At 52.3% G+C, this 23,012-nt stretch overlaps 9 protein-coding genes across 9 annotated transcripts; 5 read left to right on the top strand and 4 right to left on the bottom strand.

The window, feature by feature from the left end:
* Window positions 1-1,139: 1,139 nt before the first annotated feature.
* Window positions 1,140-3,644, bottom strand: ACET3X_004593 (uncharacterized protein). Its single transcript, XM_069450815.1, has 5 exons — window positions 3,392-3,644; window positions 3,272-3,339; window positions 2,982-3,218; window positions 2,795-2,931; window positions 1,140-2,740 (listed from the first exon to the last, which is right to left on the bottom strand). The coding sequence occupies exons 1-5, from the start codon at window positions 3,618-3,620 to the stop codon at window positions 2,158-2,160; spliced, it is 1,254 nt and encodes a 417-aa protein (XP_069308571.1). The 5' UTR covers window positions 3,621-3,644; the 3' UTR covers window positions 1,140-2,157.
* A 630-nt stretch (window positions 3,645-4,274) lies between these two features.
* ACET3X_004594 (uncharacterized protein) lies at window positions 4,275-5,371 on the top strand (the record flags this gene model as incomplete). Its single annotated transcript, XM_069450816.1, has 2 exons — window positions 4,275-4,439; window positions 4,496-5,371. The coding sequence occupies 2 exons, from the start codon at window positions 4,275-4,277 to the stop codon at window positions 5,369-5,371; spliced, it is 1,041 nt and encodes a 346-aa protein (XP_069308572.1).
* Window positions 5,372-6,092: 721 nt separating this feature from the next.
* Window positions 6,093-6,881, bottom strand: ACET3X_004595 (uncharacterized protein). The gene is made up of 2 exons (XM_069450817.1): window positions 6,609-6,881; window positions 6,093-6,530 (listed from the first exon to the last, which is right to left on the bottom strand). Exons 1-2 carry the CDS (start codon window positions 6,811-6,813, stop codon window positions 6,337-6,339), a joined length of 399 nt encoding a protein of 132 aa, XP_069308573.1. The 5' UTR covers window positions 6,814-6,881; the 3' UTR covers window positions 6,093-6,336.
* Window positions 6,882-7,534: 653 nt separating this feature from the next.
* Window positions 7,535-8,693, bottom strand: ACET3X_004596 (uncharacterized protein; the record flags this gene model as incomplete). The annotated part of the gene is made up of 2 exons (XM_069450818.1): window positions 7,535-8,588; window positions 8,644-8,693. 2 exons carry the CDS (start codon window positions 8,691-8,693, stop codon window positions 7,535-7,537), a joined length of 1,104 nt encoding a protein of 367 aa, XP_069308574.1.
* Window positions 8,694-9,404: 711 nt separating this feature from the next.
* ACET3X_004597 (uncharacterized protein) lies at window positions 9,405-11,034 on the top strand (the record flags this gene model as incomplete). The annotated part of the gene is made up of 3 exons (XM_069450819.1): window positions 9,405-9,473; window positions 9,534-10,510; window positions 10,566-11,034. 3 exons carry the CDS (start codon window positions 9,405-9,407, stop codon window positions 11,032-11,034), a joined length of 1,515 nt encoding a protein of 504 aa, XP_069308575.1.
* A 778-nt stretch (window positions 11,035-11,812) lies between these two features.
* ACET3X_004598 (uncharacterized protein) lies at window positions 11,813-12,778 on the top strand (the record flags this gene model as incomplete). Its single annotated transcript, XM_069450820.1, has 1 exon — window positions 11,813-12,778. The coding sequence occupies one exon, from the start codon at window positions 11,813-11,815 to the stop codon at window positions 12,776-12,778; it is 966 nt and encodes a 321-aa protein (XP_069308576.1).
* A 288-nt stretch (window positions 12,779-13,066) lies between these two features.
* Window positions 13,067-17,009, bottom strand: ACET3X_004599 (uncharacterized protein; the record flags this gene model as incomplete). The annotated part of the gene is made up of 3 exons (XM_069450821.1): window positions 13,067-13,131; window positions 13,196-15,830; window positions 15,903-17,009. 3 exons carry the CDS (start codon window positions 17,007-17,009, stop codon window positions 13,067-13,069), a joined length of 3,807 nt encoding a protein of 1,268 aa, XP_069308577.1.
* A 718-nt stretch (window positions 17,010-17,727) lies between these two features.
* ACET3X_004600 (uncharacterized protein) lies at window positions 17,728-19,593 on the top strand (the record flags this gene model as incomplete). Its single annotated transcript, XM_069450823.1, has 3 exons — window positions 17,728-17,869; window positions 17,920-18,488; window positions 18,541-19,593. 3 exons carry the CDS (start codon window positions 17,728-17,730, stop codon window positions 19,591-19,593), a joined length of 1,764 nt encoding a protein of 587 aa, XP_069308578.1.
* A 237-nt stretch (window positions 19,594-19,830) lies between these two features.
* On the top strand, window positions 19,831-22,517 carry ACET3X_004601 (uncharacterized protein; the record flags this gene model as incomplete). Its single annotated transcript, XM_069450824.1, has 3 exons — window positions 19,831-20,011; window positions 20,078-20,184; window positions 20,244-22,517. Exons 1-3 carry the CDS (start codon window positions 19,873-19,875, stop codon window positions 22,515-22,517), a joined length of 2,520 nt encoding a protein of 839 aa, XP_069308579.1. The 5' UTR covers window positions 19,831-19,872.
* Window positions 22,518-23,012: the final 495 nt, after the last annotated feature.

The raw sequence follows: 23,012 nt of genomic DNA on the forward strand, positions 1-23,012 counted from the left end.
AGCTGATTCTTGAGACAAATGCAAACAAACCTACGTGTGCCACTTTTATCAAACTCTGCTATTGTACAGATGTTAAAGTCTTTGACTTTAGCTCGCAAGAAAAAGGATTTCTTTGTCACACCAATTAGGCACCTCAACGACAGCATAAATTACATCATGATTAGCCGCCAAGCGGCTATAATCACGCTGACATTAAGCATCACATCGACCTCAGACGACACGCCAACACTGAAGAAATACACAGGCGCTATCAATGGAATTCGCCGTGGAGACAGGCTTCAACCAGTCGCCGTCGCCCGCGGCATAATTGTTGCTGGTATCACCGCGAACGGCCTCCAGGGCTTTCGTGCAAATTTCCGGCTCTAGGAACACTTTGCAAACCCGCTAGTGAAAGGTGCAAGACGTATACTGTGCTAACCGGCGATAAATGTGCTAGAATCACTAATGCAAATAATACACCGTGAGTTTCAATCGTCCCCTGTAATCTATTATTCAGCGGGAATTTTGAAACGTGATGAGTTAGGATAGATATCTAGGTATCCGATAGGTATAACTTCTCCAGGTAAAGACTACCTAGGTAGGCAAATCTAGACCTATTATCTGATACAACAGAGTCCTAAACACTATAGATTATCTAGAAAAAGTGCATTTGCTTTCTAAGAGTGGTGAAGAAATGGCTATGACAACATGTAGTAATTCAAGCATGCAAGGCATTACTGTCAGACGACTTCTTTATCTAGCTAACACAGCCCTTATCAAGCCAGTGACTAATAGCACTATGGAAACCAAGCAGCGGAAGATGCTCGATTGTATCATCTACTTCTATAGTATTGGTCTTAGCCACACTGTCTGTGTAGCTGCTTATGATACAATCAAGCCCTGGAGTTTACCGCTAGAACACAGAATCCATAACTATTACAGGGCAACCACGACTGAAACTAAAGCCTCAAAGCCATATTCCTCCTCTTGCATGTTTAATCATGTATCTGTTTACTGCCTATTCTATGTAGGTGTACATGTGGGCTGATAGGATTATGTTATCAGTACTAGCGAGGCGAGGATATATAGCAGAGAAACTTACGGCGGCACCGCATGCATAGCAAGGGGGAGAACCCGCTGGCACACTGCAAATCTGGGCTTGGCATACTCCGTCTATCTCGCAGCTTGAACTCCAGAGACTCATTTCTTGTCGGACTTTGTTTGGTTTCTCCTCGCTGGTGCGGGTAGGCGTTCCAATCGCAAGGCCGATAAAGACGGTCGAAAGAAGAATAGTGGGACGCATAACGTAGGCTTGAAGTAGGGCTGGGCCTTTGGTGGCTGATTGGTCCAAGCAAATGTGGTTGCAAATGTGTAAGAACAAATTTGTTCAATAGCTTACCTAGGTACCAAAGCTGAGATATGCGATGTACCTATTTATACGCGTCTTCCGATATTATGATTGTACATCAATGTCGGGTCATGCTCTCCCGTGACTAGGTACGTACCCTTTGATCACTAAACACTACAGTAAGGCTGCCAATACTTGTTACAAGAAGAATAAACAAACCCATCAGTCGATGATCAGTATCTCGGAGCCTTGGAGACCGGAGCCAGGATGTGCCAAGCAATTTGGCTGCCAATCACGAGACGTAGCCGGCGCAACTCCACGGGAGTGGGTATCCGTTTATGTGAGCACTAGTATTTCTGTGACACACAAATGAAATGATTGGACAACATGCACATGGTTCTTCTTCAAAGTCGTGTCCGTGAAACCTATTTGTTGGAGTTGGCACGCTCATTGTATCTTCCTTCTCACGTCTCAACATCCACCTCATCATAGGTCACAGACCGTTGACTTCCCTTAGTGCACCTTGAACTAGCTGACCATGATGTCACCCACCAGGCGCGATATCGATACAAGTTGCCGCCAGGTACGCAGTTCGGTCCGCCTAAAAGACTCCACGACTCCTCCGAAGCTGCAATATGTCGCATACCAACCCGCGAAACATGTTGAACAACCAAGGCCCTGGCGGAATGTGTGGTGCAACGATATGAAATTCTGCCCCGGATTCGATGCTTTGCTTCTTCGATCTACGAGGATGGGATCAGGCGTTGGCGGGATGCCAGTTGCAGGAAGGATAACAGGCTACTTCTCGCGCACAGAACGAGAAGGCTTCTCTATTTCCGAGCAACTGGGCTCTGTTTTCTTTCGTCCCATTCGAATTCCTTCGTCAAAGTGATGCCTCTTTCCCTCCTATCGTTCGGAGGCGACTCGCTTGCCCGGACTTCGCTTGATTCCTTGCGGCCCGCATTAGGACACTCCCCATGCACATGGGTTGTTGTGAGCCCTATCTCATCCTCATCTAGCCGAGATCTACCCCATGGCTCGTGATCGTTCTTTGACCTCATCCACGACTTCCTCTCGGGTTTGATCTCCCTTTGTGTAATCATGGTGCCGTCCAACGTATCGTTAACTTTGATCTTTCGCGTGCGCTTCTTGGAGATTGTTTCGAGTGGATCTAACGATTGGGCAGGGGATTCCATCTGGTGCGACCCTTTGAGCGTGGATGGCAGGCTCCTGGAGAGCAGATCCGTGAATTGTAGCAGGAGCGGGCGAAGGGTGGGCAGGCAACCGGAGATGATGCCGGCTGAGGGCTCCACAGAAGACCAGATAAACACGTCGCTCTTTGCCCAGCTGATATCCGTTGTTTGAACGAGGCGTACGCAGGTGATGATGCGATAAAGCGACGCAAAACACACACTGCAGGAATCAGTAAGTGTTTGTCAGGTAGACTCGCTTTGCTCTGGAACTTACAAGCTGCCGAGTAGGAACGTAAGAACTACTGCGACCTTTTGCGATCGTCCCATGTTCAGCTTGAGCACGCTTTGTACAGGTATCGCGAGGATACAAATATCGCCGAACAGATTGATGATACCGATTACAAGGTAGAACTAGGTTCTCGTTAGTTGTGTATTGTGATTCTCATTTGACCAGAACACACCTTTGCCTCGTTTACCAGTACCACGCCATCACCTCCATACCACTGGTTCCAGTAGTAATGCAGTGGTCGTGTATACAGTGGCAGAACGATGTGGTTGGTGATCAGATAAAGAGCCGTGAGAACGGTGCAAAACCAGCCAAGCCATGTCATCCCAAAAATGCGACGATACAAAGCCAGAATCGAGAATTTGATCACACAAAGACTCCATGTGTAGATGTAAACATACGCAAAAGTTATCTAGCGGTTGTCAGCGTTGCTCTATTGGCGTGTCTCAAGAGGTAACAACGCACTATCGTAATCTGTCGCATCTCATACGGTCCCAAAGACCATATATGCTTTCCGAGACCGAAGAAACCCCCTGACCTGAATGTCAGCAGAAGTCGCCAATTTTGTATGACATAGAACTCTACCTGCAATGCAGCAAGCTAAGTTGCCAGCATTCAGCGCCAACCCAAGGAACATGAGATGATCATCTAGTCCTAGTGCCTCACGCTTTAGACGCAGGCGGGTGAGTAGACGCAACCCGACGAAGATGAACGAAAGGACAAAAAGCACAATGCCAATAGCATTGTTGCTAGCAGTGCGGGATTCCGACAAGTCAATGCCAGGTGGCGGGTTTGCGAAATAGTTGACCGCCATGTTTACAGACTGGTTGCATCGAAATCCAACAGTATAAGTGAAGAACGTCGAAACTTTGAGACGGGCTTGGAGCCTTGATCATAGATCGGCAAACTACATACTCAATACACCGAATGCATCAATGCAGTGAACATCGAGCAGGGTAGGGGGCCGAGTCACAAAAAATATGTAGCAACGCATATTTCCAGAAGTCGGCACGATTAGGAAGCCAATCGGTATAGTTTCCTGTGGGGACATGAGTTTTGCGTAGCGACAGAAAATGTGTCCTCACAGAACCTGTCGCCAAGTTAGGATAGGAAGCCGTCTGCACCAACTGCAGATGTCCAGGATTAAAATCCCCGATAGGAAGTGTGATGTGACAAACAGGGCGCTCGCTGCATATCGCCCAATCACAAGGACTGAATACGTGGGGTTTCTCGTATAATATTTCGGAACGAATTAGGGGACCCCGGATCGGGCCTTTCAGAGTTACTCGGGCCTTTTTCCTCGACATGGGAGATAACGACGTGCCGCAGCCTTTCCCGTTAGTAGAATGCCTTAGTGGGCACCATCACCCATGAAATCTGGACCACATCAGCTTCCTTCTCCACGTTCTCTACACCTTGCTCGTCCTGACTCAAACAATTGCTATCTTCAATATCGCATTCCAACAACATGGCGCCTAAAGAAACCAAGTTTAAGGTGGCTGCAGCCCATGCTGCACCTGTCTTTATGGACAAAGCAGCCACTATCAAGAAGACGATTCGACTCATTGAGCAAGCTGCGAAAGACGATATCAAGCTCCTGGTGTTTCCTGAAACATTCATCCCCGGCTACCCCGTACGTGTCTTGGCTCTTAACCTCAAGGTTGAATATTATACTAATCCTGACCATAGTGGTGGACTGAGGCCTACCCACCCCTAAAGCAGGTTGCTGCTTTGGCCAAGTATGCTGAAGAAAGCGTCGTTGTGGAGCCGAACGGAGAAGACGTCAGCGCCATTCAGGATGCTTGTCGCCGTACCGGTGTAGCAATCAATCTGGGAATCTCGGAGCGTATTGCAAATGGCCATACACTGTTCAACTCGCAGGTTATCATCGAGAGCGACGGCACTATCCTCGGTGTTCATCGCAAGCTCCAGCCAACTTTTGTCGAGCGCATGGTGTGGGCTCAGGGTAACGGAAGCACATTGCGCACCTGGCCACTTTCCCTGGGCTACAACCTCGGAGGGCTGGCGTGTTGGGAACATACCATGAACGGCGCACGCCAGGCACTCATCACCCAGAACCAGCACATTCACGCTGGAGCGTGGCCAGCCTTGTCGGCGATGACGGGCTTCGAGGATGTCGCCAATGCGCAAATCGAGGCGTTGATGAAGACGCATGCTTTGACCGCCCAGGTCTTCGTTATTGCTGTTTCTGACTACGTCGACCAACAGTGTCTCGACTGGATGGAAACCAATCTTGGAAAGCAGGACCTGATCAAGCTTGGCGGCGGTTGGTCCTCCGTCATTCATCCGTTCTGCTCATTCATCGCGGGACCGCATACCGGTGGAGAGGAAAAGTTGGTACAGGGCGAGATTGACTTCTCTCACATGGGCCCTGTCAAGGTATGGATTGATGCAGCAGGCCACTACCAACGCCCGGAGATCCTGCAGTTCTCGTTCGACAAGCGTCCACACTGGGCGGACGAGAAAACCGACCGCTTCAGAGTACGCACTGAGGAGAAGCAACTAGAGGATAAGGTTGAGTACCCGGGCAACACGGCCGCTTAGGGATTGTAGGTATGATCGTACTAGATAGGGAACGTAAAAGTTGGCGGTCATGTCCTTGGAGTGGCGACTTGTGCTACCCGTTACTCATTGGGCGGCGTGGAGGCTTGGCGACTCCGCCCCATCGCACCTGCATTATTGCCCAGTAACCCCTCAGCGGGGTAGTGGGGCCTTGAGTCTCAGTAGCATCTTCACTTCGCAAACACTGTTTCGGTCCACATTTGGCATGCTGGGCACTTTCAGTGCTGTAAGCGATATTATTCCAGCCGTTTTGCTTGTGAATGGTCTAGTAGCAAAGCTCGACGACGCTTCCGGCACCACCTAGATATAGCTTAGTATTAGACTTTATATGCAAACACTAAAGTTTTGACAGCAAAGCGGCCCGTTGCTACATGCGATAGTCCGCCTGTTGACTTCCTGCAGCGCATATAGCGATATCCGAACACTTTCGACTAGGGCCAGAAGACACGTAGATCGAGAGAAGTGCGAAGCGCGATCCGTTGAAGGATTGCGACAAGGAGGCAGTTGTTCGGAACTAGTGAACCCAGAGACACTTTCCATTCTCCAACTACACTCCAGGACTGGAGGTTCTGAACGGTCTCTACTATCGCGAGGAAAGAGCGATTCATTTCAATGATTTTGCTTCCATGGTATAGTAATCTTCGTCATAGTGGAAGAACATGGTCAGGGCAAGGTATGCGCGACTCTACTTCCAACATCATGCGTACAGTTTCAGCTGATATTTCTTCGTGTACGGACCGAAGTTACCTGACCAACGGCTACTAAAAACGAGCTGTTGATAATCCAGCGTTGTCTTCCACCCTTGAGATCAGTTTACTTACAATTAATACCAGCGAGTTTCCATTCAACTATGTGCTGGAGCTATTTGGGCGTTCCTGACCCGGATGGTATACCAAATATATCATCCTTGCAGCCAAGGTCTACTCCAACACGACCAACAGCCTTGCCTACATACACCACTCCTTCTCCTGCACAGCCTTACATCCATCCTTTCCAAGATACCAATCATCACAAAGAGTATTACACTCAACCCCAGGCTTTACGAACACCCTTCCCTCCTGGCTCGGATCGCCGTTCGGTGTGCCATACCATGGCAGACGCCATTGGACCTCCATGTTGTTGGCCTCATACCCGGTCGCGCCTGTTTAGATGTGTTAGCTTTACATGCGGAAAATGAAAGAAGGTGACGAAAAGCTTCGTTGCATAGGGCGCAACGTACGATAACCGTGGCGACAAGCGCAATAGTATGGACCAGGGGTGTTTGGGTCGTCGTGGCCCCAGACATACGTGCACGATGTAGTGATGTCGCACTTGTTTTCTTGGGGCGTATACACGCACGTCTCGCAAATGGGTTCGTATGGTGGAGACAAGGCAGCAGTAAGGCTGAGAAGTGCAGAAACTGTGGCGATGGTGAACACCTTCATGATGATTGGCTGAGTATTGGAAGTTAAGATAGAAGCGGTTGTTGTTATACTATAGATGTGATGCGGATGTGCAACAATGAGGAGATTTGAACTCCATCTTTATACTTTGACCTCGCGATTCCAGCTGAGCGGCGTTAACTTCAGTGTTGTGTTCCCTCATGCGGCTGCATCGCCAAGAAGAACCTATATTCAGCACATACTCAGAGCCTCAGCACCTGGGTCCAGCTAATTCGTCGCTTAACAAGATTCTCAAACGTAAAGCTGAACTGTAGTGGTCTTACACGACCTCTCGATCTCGTACTGCAAGACATTCATGAATGCCAAGCTATGGCCTTTGAGCCGCAAGTGAGGCAGTGAGTACACTTCCATTTGCCAGACTCTACGATGCCACTAGAGGCCGAATGGTAACATGGCGCCACAGAGTATATTTAGCAACACTGGTTGAGTTGAGAATCTCGTGACGATACTTGGCTCAGTCATGAGACCTCGTGTTGCTTCCCCGCATTCTTCAGCTGGCTGGTGAAGCTAGGGAAACACGAACATTAGCAGCTTGAGAGCAAAGCGTGATCAAGTGAGACAAGTCTTCCCAATGTGCGCGAATGCGAAAAGCTAGACAAAGTTGTACGTATTGATAGATTGCATAGCCAGGATAGCTGGTGTTGCGTGACGCCGGACTCCGTACCACACCAAACAAGACGCGCGAAGGTCGCTCATCGTATCATCATCGCTTTCCCTTCTTGAGCACCAAGCCTTTCCAGCCCTTGCTATCCTTGATCCGCCTGAGCGCTTTGCTCGCAACCGGATCCTTCGCTAGATCGTCCAAGCAAGCCTTCTTCTCTTCTTCACTATCATGCTCATGAAACTCGCACCACTCCTTCTCCATTTTTGGCCTCTCTCCCCTCGCTAACATTGTTACCAACTCGAATAAGAAGGCCTGCGGAAGCTGACTCCGCAAAGCTATCGTGCGCTCGTCATCGCGATCGGGGTTCCAGTACACAGAGTACATGTCGAGAAAGTATCGGCAGAGCGCTGCATCTGGTGGTAGGTTCTCGTAGGCGGCGATGACGTTGCTGTGATCGGGCATGACTTGGAGAATCTCGTCATTTGTTTGCCATGCTAGAAGTACGGCGCGGCGTAACTTTGGGATAGCATAGCGATGTGCGAAGACGTAGAGCGATATGAATCGGCGCTCCAGGAAGCCTTCCAACCCTCTCCACTTGTATGGTCTTGAGCAGCAAGGGCATAATGTCTCTTTTGGTATCTCAGGTTTCTCTGCAGGGTTTCGTGGGGGTGGAACTACGGCAGCCTTTTCAGGTTCAGCATCGCCAGGCACTTTCTCCGCACTAGGCACAGGACTGGCTGCGGGCTCAGCGGTGGTACGTGAGGTGTCTGACGCTGCATCGTCGGTCTCCAGAGCGATACCCCATGAGGCAGTGTCCACATCATCGCTCTCGTTTTGTTCGGTGACGCCCGTGCCATCGCCCCCGTTCACGTTGACGGCATGGGTTGGTGGGTGTACTTCTTTCCCGCCTTCGATGAGATGGTGTGGAATGAAGCCGGTGTATAGCCACATCATGAAGGCGTCGAACACATCGGGGTTGGTATCTTCGAGTTCAAGCGTGGCACCCGATTTCTCGTACGGTGAGTCGCTCTTTTCCTCTAAGCATGTGTTGAAGTATGGCGAACATCGTCGCAAAAGTTCGCGATGGCAACTAAAAGACTCCGGGTAGTCCTTTCCTCCAACTTTCACTGTGATTATCGTCTGATCGAAGTTCCTGCCTCTGGTTAGCGGCTCAGCTTGGCGAATCTTAAAGTGATAGAAGTACTCACCTAAATGTGTGGCCGAGTGTTGTGGCGCCTTTGGAGTGCATGAAAGGCATTTTGAGTAGATAGTCAGGTTCCATTCATTATCGACCTACTGTGGACTTCATCGCCGTTATATCTCTATCATTCTAGACGGGTGATACGGAGAGCCCAGTTTCAGCAGCCGTGGCAGATACATCTTGGCGTTCGACCTTGCGGCGGGTGAATGCTTGCACGAGCTTCAATGCACGGCGAGCGGAGGCTTAACGGGGGAACGCAGAGCTTGATTGAAACCTGCAGGTACAAGAGGACGAGTGACAGCTGGGCGCGTCTGGGCGATCTTGCAGTGAAATAGGGGTATTGCCCAGTCGTGCGGGAGAGAACGAGTTTGATAGCCGTTTCACGATGCTTGGCGGGGAACGCATGCCTCAGCCGACGTCTGGGTTGATCAGGGTCTCCATGGCGGCGAAGCGTAGCTCAGGATCTCCCTGTATCTGTTCTTGCGAAGGCATGAGGGATGCATTGGCGATACAAGTAGATGAGATTAACGCGTTGGAGTGTCGTTGGTGACGCATGGAGGTCCACGCGTCGAGGTCCCCGCGTCTGGCTTTAGGATCCGTGCACATTCTGACCCACATCTTTCTGTCCAAGCCACGATAGACCTCAACACCATCCGGGCAAGCTAACTCCATCAGCAATATCAGCAACATGCGAATACTGCAACCGGGATGATATCCGACCATGTGCTGACGTCGAGTCGAGATCTTGTCATACCGCATACCGCGGCTATGCGATGTCAGCCCCCACTTCCGACGCAGCTGCCAGTATTTAATGGAGCGTTATCGTGCTATCACAATGTACTTCTTCATCTGCCAATCAACCCAAGATTGCCGCGATAATCGCTGATGGCGTCCAAGTTCGATACCGAGACCTACCCAGGCAACATCATCAACAACCAGCTCGTGCCAACGCCTGAAACGCGACATTCTATCAACCCAGCCACCGGCCAGCCACTGTACGAAGTACCAGTAGCAAGGAAAGAAGATCTCGATGCCGCTGTAGCCGCCGCGCGCAAGGCGTTCAAGCCATGGAGCTCAACACCCTTCTCCGAGCGAGCGAGCTTGCTCCTCAAATACGCGGATACGATAGAACACCACCGCAATGACTTGGAACAGCTTCTTACCAAGGAGCAAGGCAAGCCACTATCGCTATCAAAGAGTGAGATCGACATGACATTGACATGGCTCCGTACTTTTACCACCATGGAGATCAAGGACGAGATTCTGCAAGAAGACGACGAGAAGATCATCTACTCAACCCACCCGCCAATCGGGGTGTGCGCAGGTATCGTGCCTTGGAACTGGCCGATCCTGCTAGGCCTGGGTAAGCTAGGGCCAGCGCTGATTACAGGAAACACCTTCATCATGAAGCCATCGCCATACACCCCGTATTGTGATCTCAAGCTCGGTGAGCTGGCGATGGAAGTCTTTCCACCAGGAGTTGTGCAAGTACTCAGTGGAGACGACCGACTAGGCCCATGGATAACCGAACACCCTGATATCAACAAGATTGCCTTTACAGGGTCGATAGCAACAGGAAAACTGGTCGCAGCATCGTGTGCAAAGACGCTGAAGCGCTATGTCCTAGAGCTAGGCGGCAACGACGCAGCGATTGTGTGTGAAGACGTGGACATTGACAAATGCCTCCCGAAGATTGCGACGCTGAGTTTCCTCAACTCAGGCCAGATCTGCATGTTGACAAAGCGCATATACATTCACGAGAAGATATACGACTCTTTCCGCGACAAGATGGTTGAGTTTACAAAGAACAATATCAAGACGGGTGCCGGCACGGAAGAGGGCGTCGTCGTAGGACCTGTGCAGAACAAGATGCAGTAAGCACCCTCTCATTCAGTCAGCTGCTGCCACGCAAGACTTACCCCCGTCTAGATTCGACAAAGTCAAAGACATGTACGACCAAGTCACAACCCAGAAATGGACTACAGCCCTAGCAGGCACCGTGACCTCGTCGCCAAACGGCTACTTCATAACCCCTGCCATCATCGACAACCCACCCGAAGATTCCCGCATCGTCCAGGAAGAACCGTTTGGTCCCATCGTTCCATTGCTCAAATGGAACGACGAAGACGACGTTATCGACCGAGCGAATGCACTGAAGACGGGATTAGGCGCATCAGTCTGGTGCAAAGACCTCACGCGCGCGGAGAAGATGGCGAGGAGGCTAGAGGCAGGGAGTGTATGGGTGAACTCTCATTTTGATGTTGATGCCAGAGTTCCCTTCGGCGGGTGGAAAGAGAGCGGAGTGGGCATGGAGTGGGGAATGGAAGGTTTGAAGAGCTACACTAATAGCAGGAGTTTGTGGGTGTGGAAGCAGGTCTTCCGACCAACTGGTGAGTGAGTATACGCCGTTGGAGCAGCAAGATGAGAAGAAGTAAGCGACGAAGATGAGCTCATCAGGAAAAGTCCGTAGTGCTTACTCCGAGACATCCTACCGAGGAGGCAGCTGACAGAAATTACCTTTGGGCCAAACTCAATCCTTTTTTCTTAGTATTACTCCTGGAACTCATGTGCATGAAACAGTATGGAAATAAACGGATGTCGTGCACGACTGGTGGGGGATTTATTTTCCGATGCAAGTCGCAGCGAATCACACCTCTCCCCTACTGCCGGTCAATACCGACTTGGCGTCATCCCGCTCCTATTTAGTATAACGCTAGAGCGGTAATGGACAATCGAATGCCTTGAACAGACTCGCCCACTTTACATAGCTCGTACTTGCTTGCTTTCCTTTTGTTTAGCTTCCCCCTGGGGTAGCAGTGATGAATGGGGTAGCTTGTCTCGACCAGACTGAAACAAGGAAGCCGCTCGATGTTGTATCGCTAGCTACTTGGCACATGATGTTGTCATGTCGCTCGATCCTAGAACACAGTGTATATCCCATACGTTTCATCGCAGCCGGCGGTACTTACGGGTCAAGTCAGGGCCGACGACATGAACGCGAGATGCGAAGGAAAAGCGCCAAGCAGTGCTCTAGTAAGGTAATCTAATTGTAAACCGGACCAGAGCCAATTCCTCCGCTCAAGGATGTGAGCGCATAGTGGTGCAAGTGGCCCCCATAAAGGAAGCGTCCGGCTGCACTCCATCGACCACGCAACCTCAGTCCTTCTCTATCCAACATGCTCTCTTCGCTAAAATACCTCCTCGGAGGCGCCCTGGCCATCCTATCCCTCACCCCCAGCGTCAATGGCCAGACCTACCCCAACCCGGGACGAGTCTCCGGCAGCACCTTCGTCCATGACCCGACCGTAGTCAAGACGCCCAACGGCCAATACCTCATGGCCTACACGGCACCGGGCATCGCGCTCAAGACATCCACCGACCGCACCGTGTGGCGCGATGCGGGCCTCGCCTTCAACAACGCAAACGCGCCGTGGACCCAGCCCTACACCGGCGGCACCGCCGAGAACCTCTGGGCCCCAGACCTCTCGTACCGCAACGGCAGGTACTACATGTACTACTCAGCGTCGACGTTTGGCTCGCGCAAGTCCGCCATCTTCCTGGCTACTAGCACCACGGGCGCAGCGGGGTCGTGGACCAACGCGGGTGTCGTTATTGAAACGAACGAGAACAGCGCGTACAATGCTATTGACCCCAACTTGATCGTCGACGCGTCAGGAAACTGGTGGTTGTCGTTTGGTTCTTTTGGAAACGGACTCAAGTTGATTTCGATCAACCCGAGGACCGGCATGCGCTCAGGCTCCAACATCGTCAGCATTGCTAGCCGCGGAAGCAACGGTGCCATTGAGGCGCCTGTTATTGTGAGGAACGGAAACTATTACTATCTCTGGGTGTCGTTCGATAGGTGCTGCCAGGCTGCTGCTAGTACCTACAACATCAGGGTTGGTCGATCGACTAACATTCAGGGACCGTATGTTGACCGCAACGGCGTGAACATGATGTCGGGTGGTGGTACCGTGGTTTTGGCGTCTCATGGCACCATTCGTGGACCGGGTCACAACACTGTCTTCAAGGACAATGACGCTGATGTGCTTGTCTACCACTACTACAGGCAGTCTGATGGCCAGGCGCAGTTGGGAATCAACCTCCTTCGTTACGATAACGGCTGGCCTGTTGCCTATTAAACCAGGATTGTTCCTGGAGCGGGTTGTCATGATTTGGCACCGGGTCTTACGTTTCAATGAGCCTGCTGAGCTATTGAACGGACGATCGGGAACGAGTATTTTCTCTGCACATATTTTTACCGTTGTACATAACTTTTGGAATCGTACGTATTAATGCTTCAATCATATGTTGCAGTGTTTGCATAACGACTTGACGATGCCTTGGAAGGAGGCTCGTGGGTAGCTTGGTTGTGTGCTGTTGAAGCGAATGGCGAGAGGCGTGTAGCAGACATGATTCCATCTCATCAACTAAACCTTGCCGCCCCATTCTCTCCACCATTCGTATAATGCGATACCACCCGCAGTTTGAACATCTGTTGAGAATTTTAGCACAGATTCTGGAAGTAGCCCAAGGGCTTCCGAAACATTTCCACTTACTCAAACTCCTCGTAACCCCAACAGTCTTGATCTCGACATTCCGATCAATAACAGCCAGCACCTCCGCTGAAATTCCTTCCTTCTCACTGCCGAGCACCAAACAACACTTCTTCGGCAGCGTACCAATATCCTGGCTCCTAATTTCTTTCTTGGTCTTCGCCACATCACCCTCGATGGCACTCGCCACATGACTCTCGCCACTCTCAGTCCCCAATATCCCACTTCGATCCGTCTGCTCGATTCCAACAACCTCATATCCCTTGCTCTTCGCATCTAGCAGGAACGCCGGCACATTGACCTCCTTTAGTTCTTTGATCGACAAGTGCTTTTCCGAGCGCACACTCGTAGCTTTAAAGTCCTTGTGCGCGACTTTCTTGAGATCATCAATGTACAAACTCTCGAGGCCAAAAGATTCTGATATACGGGACAAACCACCGAGGTTGGTCGGGTTGTCGATCAAGGATGCTACAAGCATGACAGAGGCAGGACGTTGGTTTTGCGCGCTGGGCGGGCCGCTGGGCGGATGGAGATTGTCGAGATCGATGCCGGCTTTGGTTTGGAGGGTGATTTGGCCGGTCGGTTCAGGTTTCGAGGTAGCTGAGTTTGGTGCTGCTGGTGCGACGACGTCGAAGTTAGTTGCTGTTTGTTCTCCGAGATGCATATGCGCCGAAGGTCGGTTCGCGTGGCTTGACCGGTCCTCGTGCTCAAGAGTCTCAAAGTCTGCGCGTGTAACAATCTCTTCTTCTGGTGTTTCGATTGACAAGTACCGTCCTTGGAAGATGCCTGCGAGGGTGAAGTCTTGTTCAATGTCGACCTTCAGTGTTCTTATCGTCCACGGAGAAGCATTGAACTTGTCCAGTCGGCGGATGAAAGCGTTCATCCCTGCGAACGCAGTATTGTCCACAACATCCTTCCAGCCCTTGATAATGGCTAGCTCAAAGACCAGCGGGAAAGCGAAGTTTGCTTCGTGGCGGATCTGGACTTTGGGGCTTGCAGAATACGCATTCAACTCAGTCATGAGCTTGACAGCAAAGTCCTGAGACTCGTATGGAGCAACGAGAAGACCAAGCTTAATCAGACTGGCGATATGAACAGGGCTGTATTCTTCCAGATCCCCGAGCTCTTTGACGATTCGAAGAGACTTGCCTGGGAATTGACGATAAATGCGCGCAATTGTCCATTCGAGCAGGTAACGGTACCTTGGCCATGATTCTAGTGTCAAGGCGTGTGTAAGACCGTCGAGATATGCGTCTACATCAGATTCCATTACGCAGTAGTGGCTCATCAGCAGCATCGATTGTAGCTGGAATGTCCTTTTCCATGGGCTCTTGACAGCGACTGGCGGTTTCTGATCCTTCCAGGGTTCTAGCAGCTGGTCGAATATCCTTCGAGCAGTGCTTATTTGCTCTTTTGGGAAGCGTCGTAGGAGATCTATAACAGCCGCGTATGCATGCCATTCTCGCATACCATAGTACGAAGCATACGTTCGGTGTGGTAAGTATTGCTGCAGCTTATCGGCAGCGGCAACCTCGAACAAGAATTCGGGTCTGATCGATGCCGGATCATTTATGAAGTCAAGGATGTAGTCTTCGAAGGGAAGAATGGAGACGATGGATGGATTTGTAAATGCGGCTTTGCGTAGTGTTTGAGCGAGCACTGCTAGAACGTAGGATCTTCCTTTGGATAGCTTCGTGAGACGCAGCATGGCTTTAGAGAGGAGGGTAGTGAGGTCTAACTCCGAGCCGTGCTCTCCTTGGCTACTTGTGACGCAAACATTGATGCAGGTCGGATGAAACAGCAACGGTGGTAGATGTACAGCGAACGGTCGGATGAAGTCGCGAATCTCTGCCTCTTCCCAGAGTGCTGCTAGTATGGTGTGCAAATCATCAGAACTGACGTTCGCTACGTCCGTCCGGTCGAGCAGCTCGATCATGCTTTTACAAGCTGGCGCGAAGGCGGGCCCTTGTATGCAGCTGTGTTTCGAGTTGTGGAGATCATTCAAGAAAGAATCAAAAGTGAGCAACCCGCTGTCGCTTTTCGTCATAGACACTGGCAACTCAGACTGATCTACTGGGTTCTCTAGCTTCTGGCATTTGGCGCGTAGAGTTTCGCTCGTGGGTATATCCATCGCCTCTAGATCAGGGTCGAGAAGATCGCAGAGCTTCCGGCAGTGGATGCTGTGCAGGTCGCTTGCTACCTCGGGCATACCAGGCAGTCGCGACAGGCTTAGAATCTCTGTGATCTCTGAGATATCCAGCTTGTGATGCGAAGCACTTCGCTCGCGCCGCACCTTTAGGCCCTGAATGAGGCCATGCAGCAAGTACAATATTGCTGGTTGGAATATTTTACCGCCAGCATTCATGATGTAGCGAACAACGCCGAGGATGATTGCACGGCCATTACGGTTGTCGACGCCAGTCTCGGTAACGGTGTAGTCCATCGAAGGGACAAAGGGTGGGCTGTCGTCCGTGTCGGATACGAAGTGAGAGACGACAGCGGCGAGTCTTTCTCCGTGGGCGCACTTTGTCGACGATCGTGTAGCAGTCAGAGTCGACGTGAAGAGACCGCCATCCATTGCCCAGGGCAGAAATCCATCGAATAAAAAGTTGATGTGACCATTCAAGTCACCACGGCACTGCGCAGCGAAGGTCAGCACGAGTCAAGCGATTTGACAGGGGTGACCACTGAAAAAAGGAATGTCACTAACCTGTATGACGAAATCCATGTACCAACTGCCAATCATCTTTCTGACGCTCTCTTGAATCAATGGGTTCAAAGCTGCAGTAAGCAGCGTTGTTGTCATGGCCGGGGTAATCCTGGAAACATTCATTTCTGAAGAAGATGCAAGAAGGTTTGTCATGGATTTCAAGCAATCCTCGACTTGTCCAGAGTACCGGTGCAGCACGATCGTCTCAAACAGCGTCGAGTACAGATCGTACTGCTCGCGGTCTTGTTTGCTAGCATCGTATCGCATTGTTGGTGTGTCGATGGGACTAGATGCAGCAAGGAAAGACTGCCGAATAATCCCAAGACAGTACTTGCGCTGGTCAGCATGGCCCTTTACAAGACCCAGTCTAAGCTTTCTCCAGTACTCCTCGTCGCTCACGCATTCCAACTTGATGCCACCGGAAGCGGCCAGAGATATCCATTGGAACCAAGTCCGATAGATCTTGCTGGAGCGAGCAGCGAAACACCCCATATCGAGAGCGTTGAGTCGGTCCCATATTGACTGATCTACGATGTCGTCGAGATGGGCGAGCGAGTCGTCCTTTTTGCTCTTTAGAAGCGAAAAGAAAGCGGACAACGTATCATGCGCCGTGTCATCGAGCCCGTCAATACCGATGAAATTTGACAGAAGAGGGAGAGTCCAAGGATCGACCATGTGTGAATACGCGGTTGGTATCCAGAAGGAGCACTTGAGAAAGTCAAGGTAGGCCTTTGCACAATGAGGACTATCCGGATGCGGTTCGCTAGATGAGAGATCTTCAACCAGAGTAGAGAGTCTGTGGTTGAGCTTAGAGCTGAGGAGGGAGGCAGCAAATGACCCGTGGCTATGGCATATCTCAGCAATCTCGTATAGATGCTGGGATGCCTGTTCGTCGACTAGGCAGTCTAGGACGGTATCCCATAATTCTGCATGCTGCGAAACATCGCCCTCTTCTTGACTGGCGCTTTCGGAGGGCAGCAGGCGCACGCAGATATCGAGCGTATTGATGTCAACACCCGGCGCGGCTTTCAATTTGGCCAGACTGCCTTGGAACGCTGCTTTCCTGGTTTGCTCGTCTAGGAGACTGAGCACCGCAGCCGTAGCCATGTCTGGTAGGCTTGAACCTTGAGAAAATAAGCAAAGCTTTGCTGGTGAGGTTCAGGGCGGGTGTGGTGTTGCTAAATGCATTGTTAGAGTTCACGCTGCAGGGTCGACACCAGTCACATTTTGCGCCCGCTCCAGAGGGAAAATTTAGTCGCTGCTTCGGTGCGGCGATGCGCAACTGGCCGGAGCCGCATTCTCGACAACACGACTCCAACAGCACATGGGATGGATGACGATATATGCAGAGCCCCCAAGAAAAGAGGAGGGATGCTTTGCGTGGACAGTCTGGCAGAGGGCTTCACCGTATGTTGGCGCCCTATGCAGATGACTGGACGCTTGCTTTTGCGCTGGCGGCCCAGTCCCCGCCCGTGTAATCGTATGGAGATGAGGAATACTGTGGATACACACCGGAACGTACGCGGAGACGGATGTAAGCTACACGCGCACTGTCGTGTGAGGTCTCATTAATTGCAGCCCTCAGGTCTCGTCGCGTCGCGCTGTGGAGGCGCGGGCGCGTCTTGGTGGGGAGCTTGGCAGTGACGTGGTATCGATCGCGGAGGCAACGGAGTGTTGACAGAGGCCAAACATTGGCAGCGAGTCATGGACAGGGCGATCCGTGCAGCACATGCCAACACCGCCTATGCACCGCGCACACCTCCACCGGTCGCAACAGCTCTGGGATTCTTGCTGCCTCATATTAGACCATATATTGGACGCGACAATGTATCCTCTACACACAACCGCCTCGGCGCCTTCTATGCGCGCATCCGAAGCCTCGTTCCTCCCACACACGCCCGCGCCCATGAACGACGATCCCGGAAACGTCAAGGTGGTGGTGCGATGCAGAGCCTTTGTGCCGCGAGGTAGGGCTGTCAGTGCTCAATTGATGCATACAGACACTGACGAATGCCAGAGAAGGAAAAAGGCACGAGATGTTTGGTCCGCATGGACCCAGCGACCCAGAAGACAACCCTGTATGCGCCCGAAGAGGGCGAGAATAACGGACGCCGCGTCCTCGACGACAAGGAGTTCACATTCGACCGCTCGTACTGGTCCCACGACGAGAGCGACCCGCACTATGCCCACCAGGAAGACGTCTACCGCTCGTTCGGCGAGGAGTTCCTCGACCACAACTTCTCAGGATACCACACATGCATATTCGCTTATGGCCAGACGGGATCGGGCAAGAGTTACACCATGATGGGCACACCAGAGAACCCCGGCCTGATCCCACGGACGTGCGAGGAGCTGTTTGATCGCATCGCGCATGAACCGTCGCCCAACACAAACTACCACGTCCAGGTCTCGTACTTTGAGGTCTACAACGAGCACGTGCGCGATTTGCTCACCCCAAAGACGAATCCGCCCATCTATCTCAAGATCCGTGAGAGCCAAAAGGATGGCGTCTATGTCCAGGGCCTGACCGAGGCGGAGGTCAAGAGCTATGCCGACGTTGCGCGCTTGATGAAGATTGGCGACATGGTAGGCTCCTCTTCTTGTGCTTCTCCCGACGAGATACTGACTGTACATATAGAGCCGAACGACCGCCTCTACCAAGATGAACGACACCTCATCACGGTCCCACGCCGTCTTCACAATCCGCCTCAAGCAAATCACCCACTCACTGCTCTCTGACGAGACCATCGAACGCACAGCACGCATGCGCCTTGTCGATCTCGCTGGTTCCGAGCGTGCAAAGTCGACAGAAGCCACAGGAGCTCGCCTGAAGGAGGGTGCGCAGATCAACAAGTCCCTCACAACACTCGGCCGCGTTATCGCTGCTCTGGCAGACCCGCGGAGACACGGTGCCAAGGGACGACGGCCACGAGAGGTCGTGCCATACCGTGATTCCGTCTTGACTTGGCTGTTGAAGGACTCTCTGGGCGGCAATAGCAAGACAGCCATGGTTGCCTGCATTGCCCCAGCCGACTACGACGAGACGCTTAGCACGCTCCGCTATGCCGACCAGGCAAAGCGCATCCGCACACGCGCCTTGGTCAACCAGGACTGCATGTCGGCTGCCCAGCGAGACGCCCAGATTGCCGAAATGTCAGAGCAGATCCGCAGTCTACAAGTCTGTGTCAATGCAGCCAGCCAGCGCAAGAGGGAGGAGGCCACCGAGCTGGACGAGTACCAGAGGCAGGTTGCACTCATGCAGCGCCTCATGGAGGAGAACCGTCAAGTGTCGGCTGCGAAGATCAAGGCACTTACGTCTGAAGTAGAGGAACTGCGTCCACTCAACACGGCCCTACGCGCCGAGATTGAGTCACTGCGCCGTCATCTCCAGCTTGCCCTGGGGGAGCTCAAGAACCCCATCGTCCTGCCTCCACCGCGAGAGCTTGGTACCCCAGACTTTGACAAGGAGGACTGGCTAGACGAAGAAAAGGCCGCTTCTGACGACGAGGCCAGCGATGGTGACTCTGATTCTGGCTACGATGAGGGCGACCACGATGAACTAGCGCAGGAGCTACACAACGAGGCGGAAGCATTCCTTCAGGATCTGGCCATGTTCCGCAAGAAGGTTGGCAGCGACAACGATCGCTTTGGTCTCCGCGAGTCACTTGCCGATCTCATTGGCGGACATTGAGTAGATTGAGCTTTTGGGCAGAGGCGCAGACATTGGTTACGAGTGCATGAGCGACGGCGTTACGTTTCAGTTAGGTTCAACTGCAGTAGGATAGTATACCAGTATATAGTTGCCAAGAATAATGAAAGATATCCCTAAGTCGTAATCCGTTGTGCTGGAGTTGGTGTAAAGTGACAGCCTCGGGCGGGCGCAAGCTATGACCTCAACCAAGAGCTCCATGCAGGCACACGAAGCCTCCGACAACTTCGCGCCATGATACCCCGATAGTCGCGACCAACCATGTCCAAGCCAACAGCCAACTGGGAGAAGGTCGGCGACAGGTTCTACAGAAAAGTGCAGCTGTACCAGGCCGTCTTTGACCAGGACCTCGAGCTCGAGAACTACAATGTGGTGGGGGCGCCGTACAGCGGTGCTGTAGGTAGGTACGTCCCACCGTCTGCCGACGACTGCGCACACACGTGAACAGGCTGACGGGTTCGCATAGCCGTCTACCGCGATGAGGAGAAGCTGCACACCTACCGCGGTCCTGGCGCGTCCAAATCGAGCATCGACATCTATAGCTGCGCAGGCAAGCTGATTCGCAGCATCAATGTACACGGCCTCTATATGCATTCGGCAAGACTCTAGCATCAGGCGCTGACAGGCAACAGTGGGACAAGGGCACCATCAAGGGCCTGGGATGGTCCGAAGACGAGAAGCTGCTCGTCATCACACCAGACGGCACCGTGCGCTGCTACTACGACCTCCAAGGCGACTTTGTGCCCTTCACCCTCGGCCACGGCGCAGACGAGTTCGGCGTGGTATCCTGCAAGTTCTACAGCACGGGGTTTGTTGCGCTCCTCGCCAACAACCACCTCATCTCCGTTACCTCGTACGCCGAACCGCGCCCAAAGCTCCTCGCTATACCTCCCGCCGACCCTGTCATATCGTGGAGCATCATACCACCCGCCTACTCGCTCTCGCGGTCCGTGGAAGTCATTCTGGCAATCGGGTCCACGCTGTACGTTGTCGATGCGACCGAGGCCGAAGACCGCAACTTTGATGCCGGGCCGTTCAGACATATCAGCGTCAGCCCACGCGCAGAGTTCCTCGCCTTCTACACTGAAGATGGAAAGGTGTGGGTTGTTAGCGGTGATTGGAACGAGAAGCTCAGCGAGTACGATAGCAAGATCAAGACAGTGCCGAAAGACATGGAATGGTGTGGCTCAAATGCTGTCGCGCTAGCATGGGAAGATGAGGTGCACCTGATTGGACCCAGGAGTGCAGCGACCAAGTTTTACTACGATACCTGGGTGCATCTCTTACCAGACATAGATGGCATACGGCTCCTCACAAACGACGTCTGCGAGTTCATACAAAAGGTGCCGGACGAGGCGGTAGATGTCTTCAGGCTAGGCTCAGACTCGCCGGCTGCCAACCTGCTAGAGGCGTCGTCATTACTCGAGCAAAAGAGCCCCAAAGCCGACGACCTCATACAGTTGATACGGCCGAGTCTGGGCGAGGCAGTGGACACGTGCATCAAGGCTGCAGCGCATGAGTACAACATCCACTGGCAGAAGGCACTGTTGAAAGCGGCCTCATATGGAAAGTCAGTACTGGACCTGTACTCGTCCGACGACTTTGTCGACACGTGTGATACACTACGAGTTCTGAACGCCGTGCGCTTCTATGAAGTCGGACTGCCGCTCAGTTACGACCAGTATCGACGCATGACGCCCGAGAAGCTCGTTGAACGTCTCACGAATCGCAGCGAATATCTTCTCGCATTGCGCATAGCCGAGTACCTGCATCTCCCCGCGAACCAGATTCATGGACACTGGGCGCAGCAGAAGGTGCGTGTCTCAACGGATCCAGAGGAAGAAATCTGCAGCCTTATCGTCAAGAAATTACACGGTAAGCCGGGAGTCTCGTTTGAAGAAATTGCACGAGCGGCGTATGATGAAGGTCGCGTGCGACTGGCGACAGAACTGCTCAACTACGAGCCCAGAGCTGGCAAGCAAGTACCATTGCTACTCAACATGAAAGAGGACAACATTGCGCTTGACAAGGCTATCGAGTCGGGCGACACCGATCTCATCTATCACGTTCTCTTGCATCTACGCAAAAAACTACCTCTTGCATCCTTCTTCCGCGTCATCAACAGCCGACCCGTCGCTACAGCACTCGTAGAGTCATCAGCCTGGGACCAAGACCGCGAGCTACTAAAGGATCTCTACTACCAAGACGACCGAAGACTAGACGGCTCAAACCTCCTCCTCTCCGAGGCCATTGCACAGGAAAGCCACACGGCGCAGCAAGACAAACTGAAACTAGCCTCGAAATACCTCCAAGACTCCCGCGACAGCACAGCCGTCTTCCAACGCCAAGCTATCGACGACGCCGCCAAACTCCTCCGTCTCCAGACGCAATTCGAAACCGAACTCAACGGCCCACGGGACCCAGCATCTGCAGGCGCACTGCCAGGCCAGACATACATTGGCCTCTCAGCGCACGAAACAATCTTCCAACTCATCCGCCAGGGACACTACAAGCGCGCATCCAAAATCGTATCGGAATTCAAAATCAGCGACAAGACATATACTTATATCCGGCTCCGCGCCCTCGTCGCAGCACGGCACTGGACCGAGCTCGAGGAGTTTGCGAAGCAGAAGAAGAGTCCGATTGGCTGGGAGCCGTTTTTCAATGAGATTCTGGCAGCGGGGAATACGAGGGTCGCGAGTGTGTTTGTGCCCAAGTGTACGGCGTTGAGTGTGCAAGAGAGGGTCGAGATGTGGATCAAGTGTGGATTGATGGTGAAGGCGGGGGAGGAGGCGTTCAAGGCTAAGGATAGGGAGTTGTTGTGTGAGATTAGGGATAGGGCGGGGGGGAGTGCGGCGGTCGAGGTGGAGAGGCTGGTGGGGATGTTGCCGCAGGGGAAGAGGTAGGATGGGGGGGTTGTTAGGGGTATCACTGTGTATGTGGATGACTGGGGGGTATGGAGTGGTCGAGTTATGTATGCTTATGGGTTTTGTGATGAACATAGTTGAAGGGTTCGTGTAAAGTGACCGTTGCTGTGTTATGTTCGGAGATTGTAGTGCCTGGCTGCATCTCCATACTCTTTGCACGCCCTGTGAGGAAAAACTTGGAGAGGAAGTCTACTCTCTTCTTTTGGATAGGCATTGTTAACATAACAGCATCTTGACTGTATGGCTGTAAAGAGACCGTGACGTTGTACGAAGCTAGCACCAACAAGCCGAGGTTTAGGCGCAGTGGCGAGGCTTGTGTCGTTGTCAAGACAACTGACGTGATGTCTCTTCGCTTAGCAACAGGGTATACCACACGAGAAGTAGAGTCAATGATCTAGACAATCTACTCGTGAAAACATTCCCCCTAGCTTACTCTTGAAAGCGTTCCTCCTAGCCTACTCCTAAAAGCATTCT

This window comes from Alternaria dauci, chromosome 3 (assembly GCF_042100115.1).
Source record: "Alternaria dauci strain A2016 chromosome 3, whole genome shotgun sequence".
In the NCBI taxonomy this organism is placed as follows: Eukaryota; Fungi; Ascomycota; class Dothideomycetes; order Pleosporales; family Pleosporaceae; genus Alternaria; species Alternaria dauci.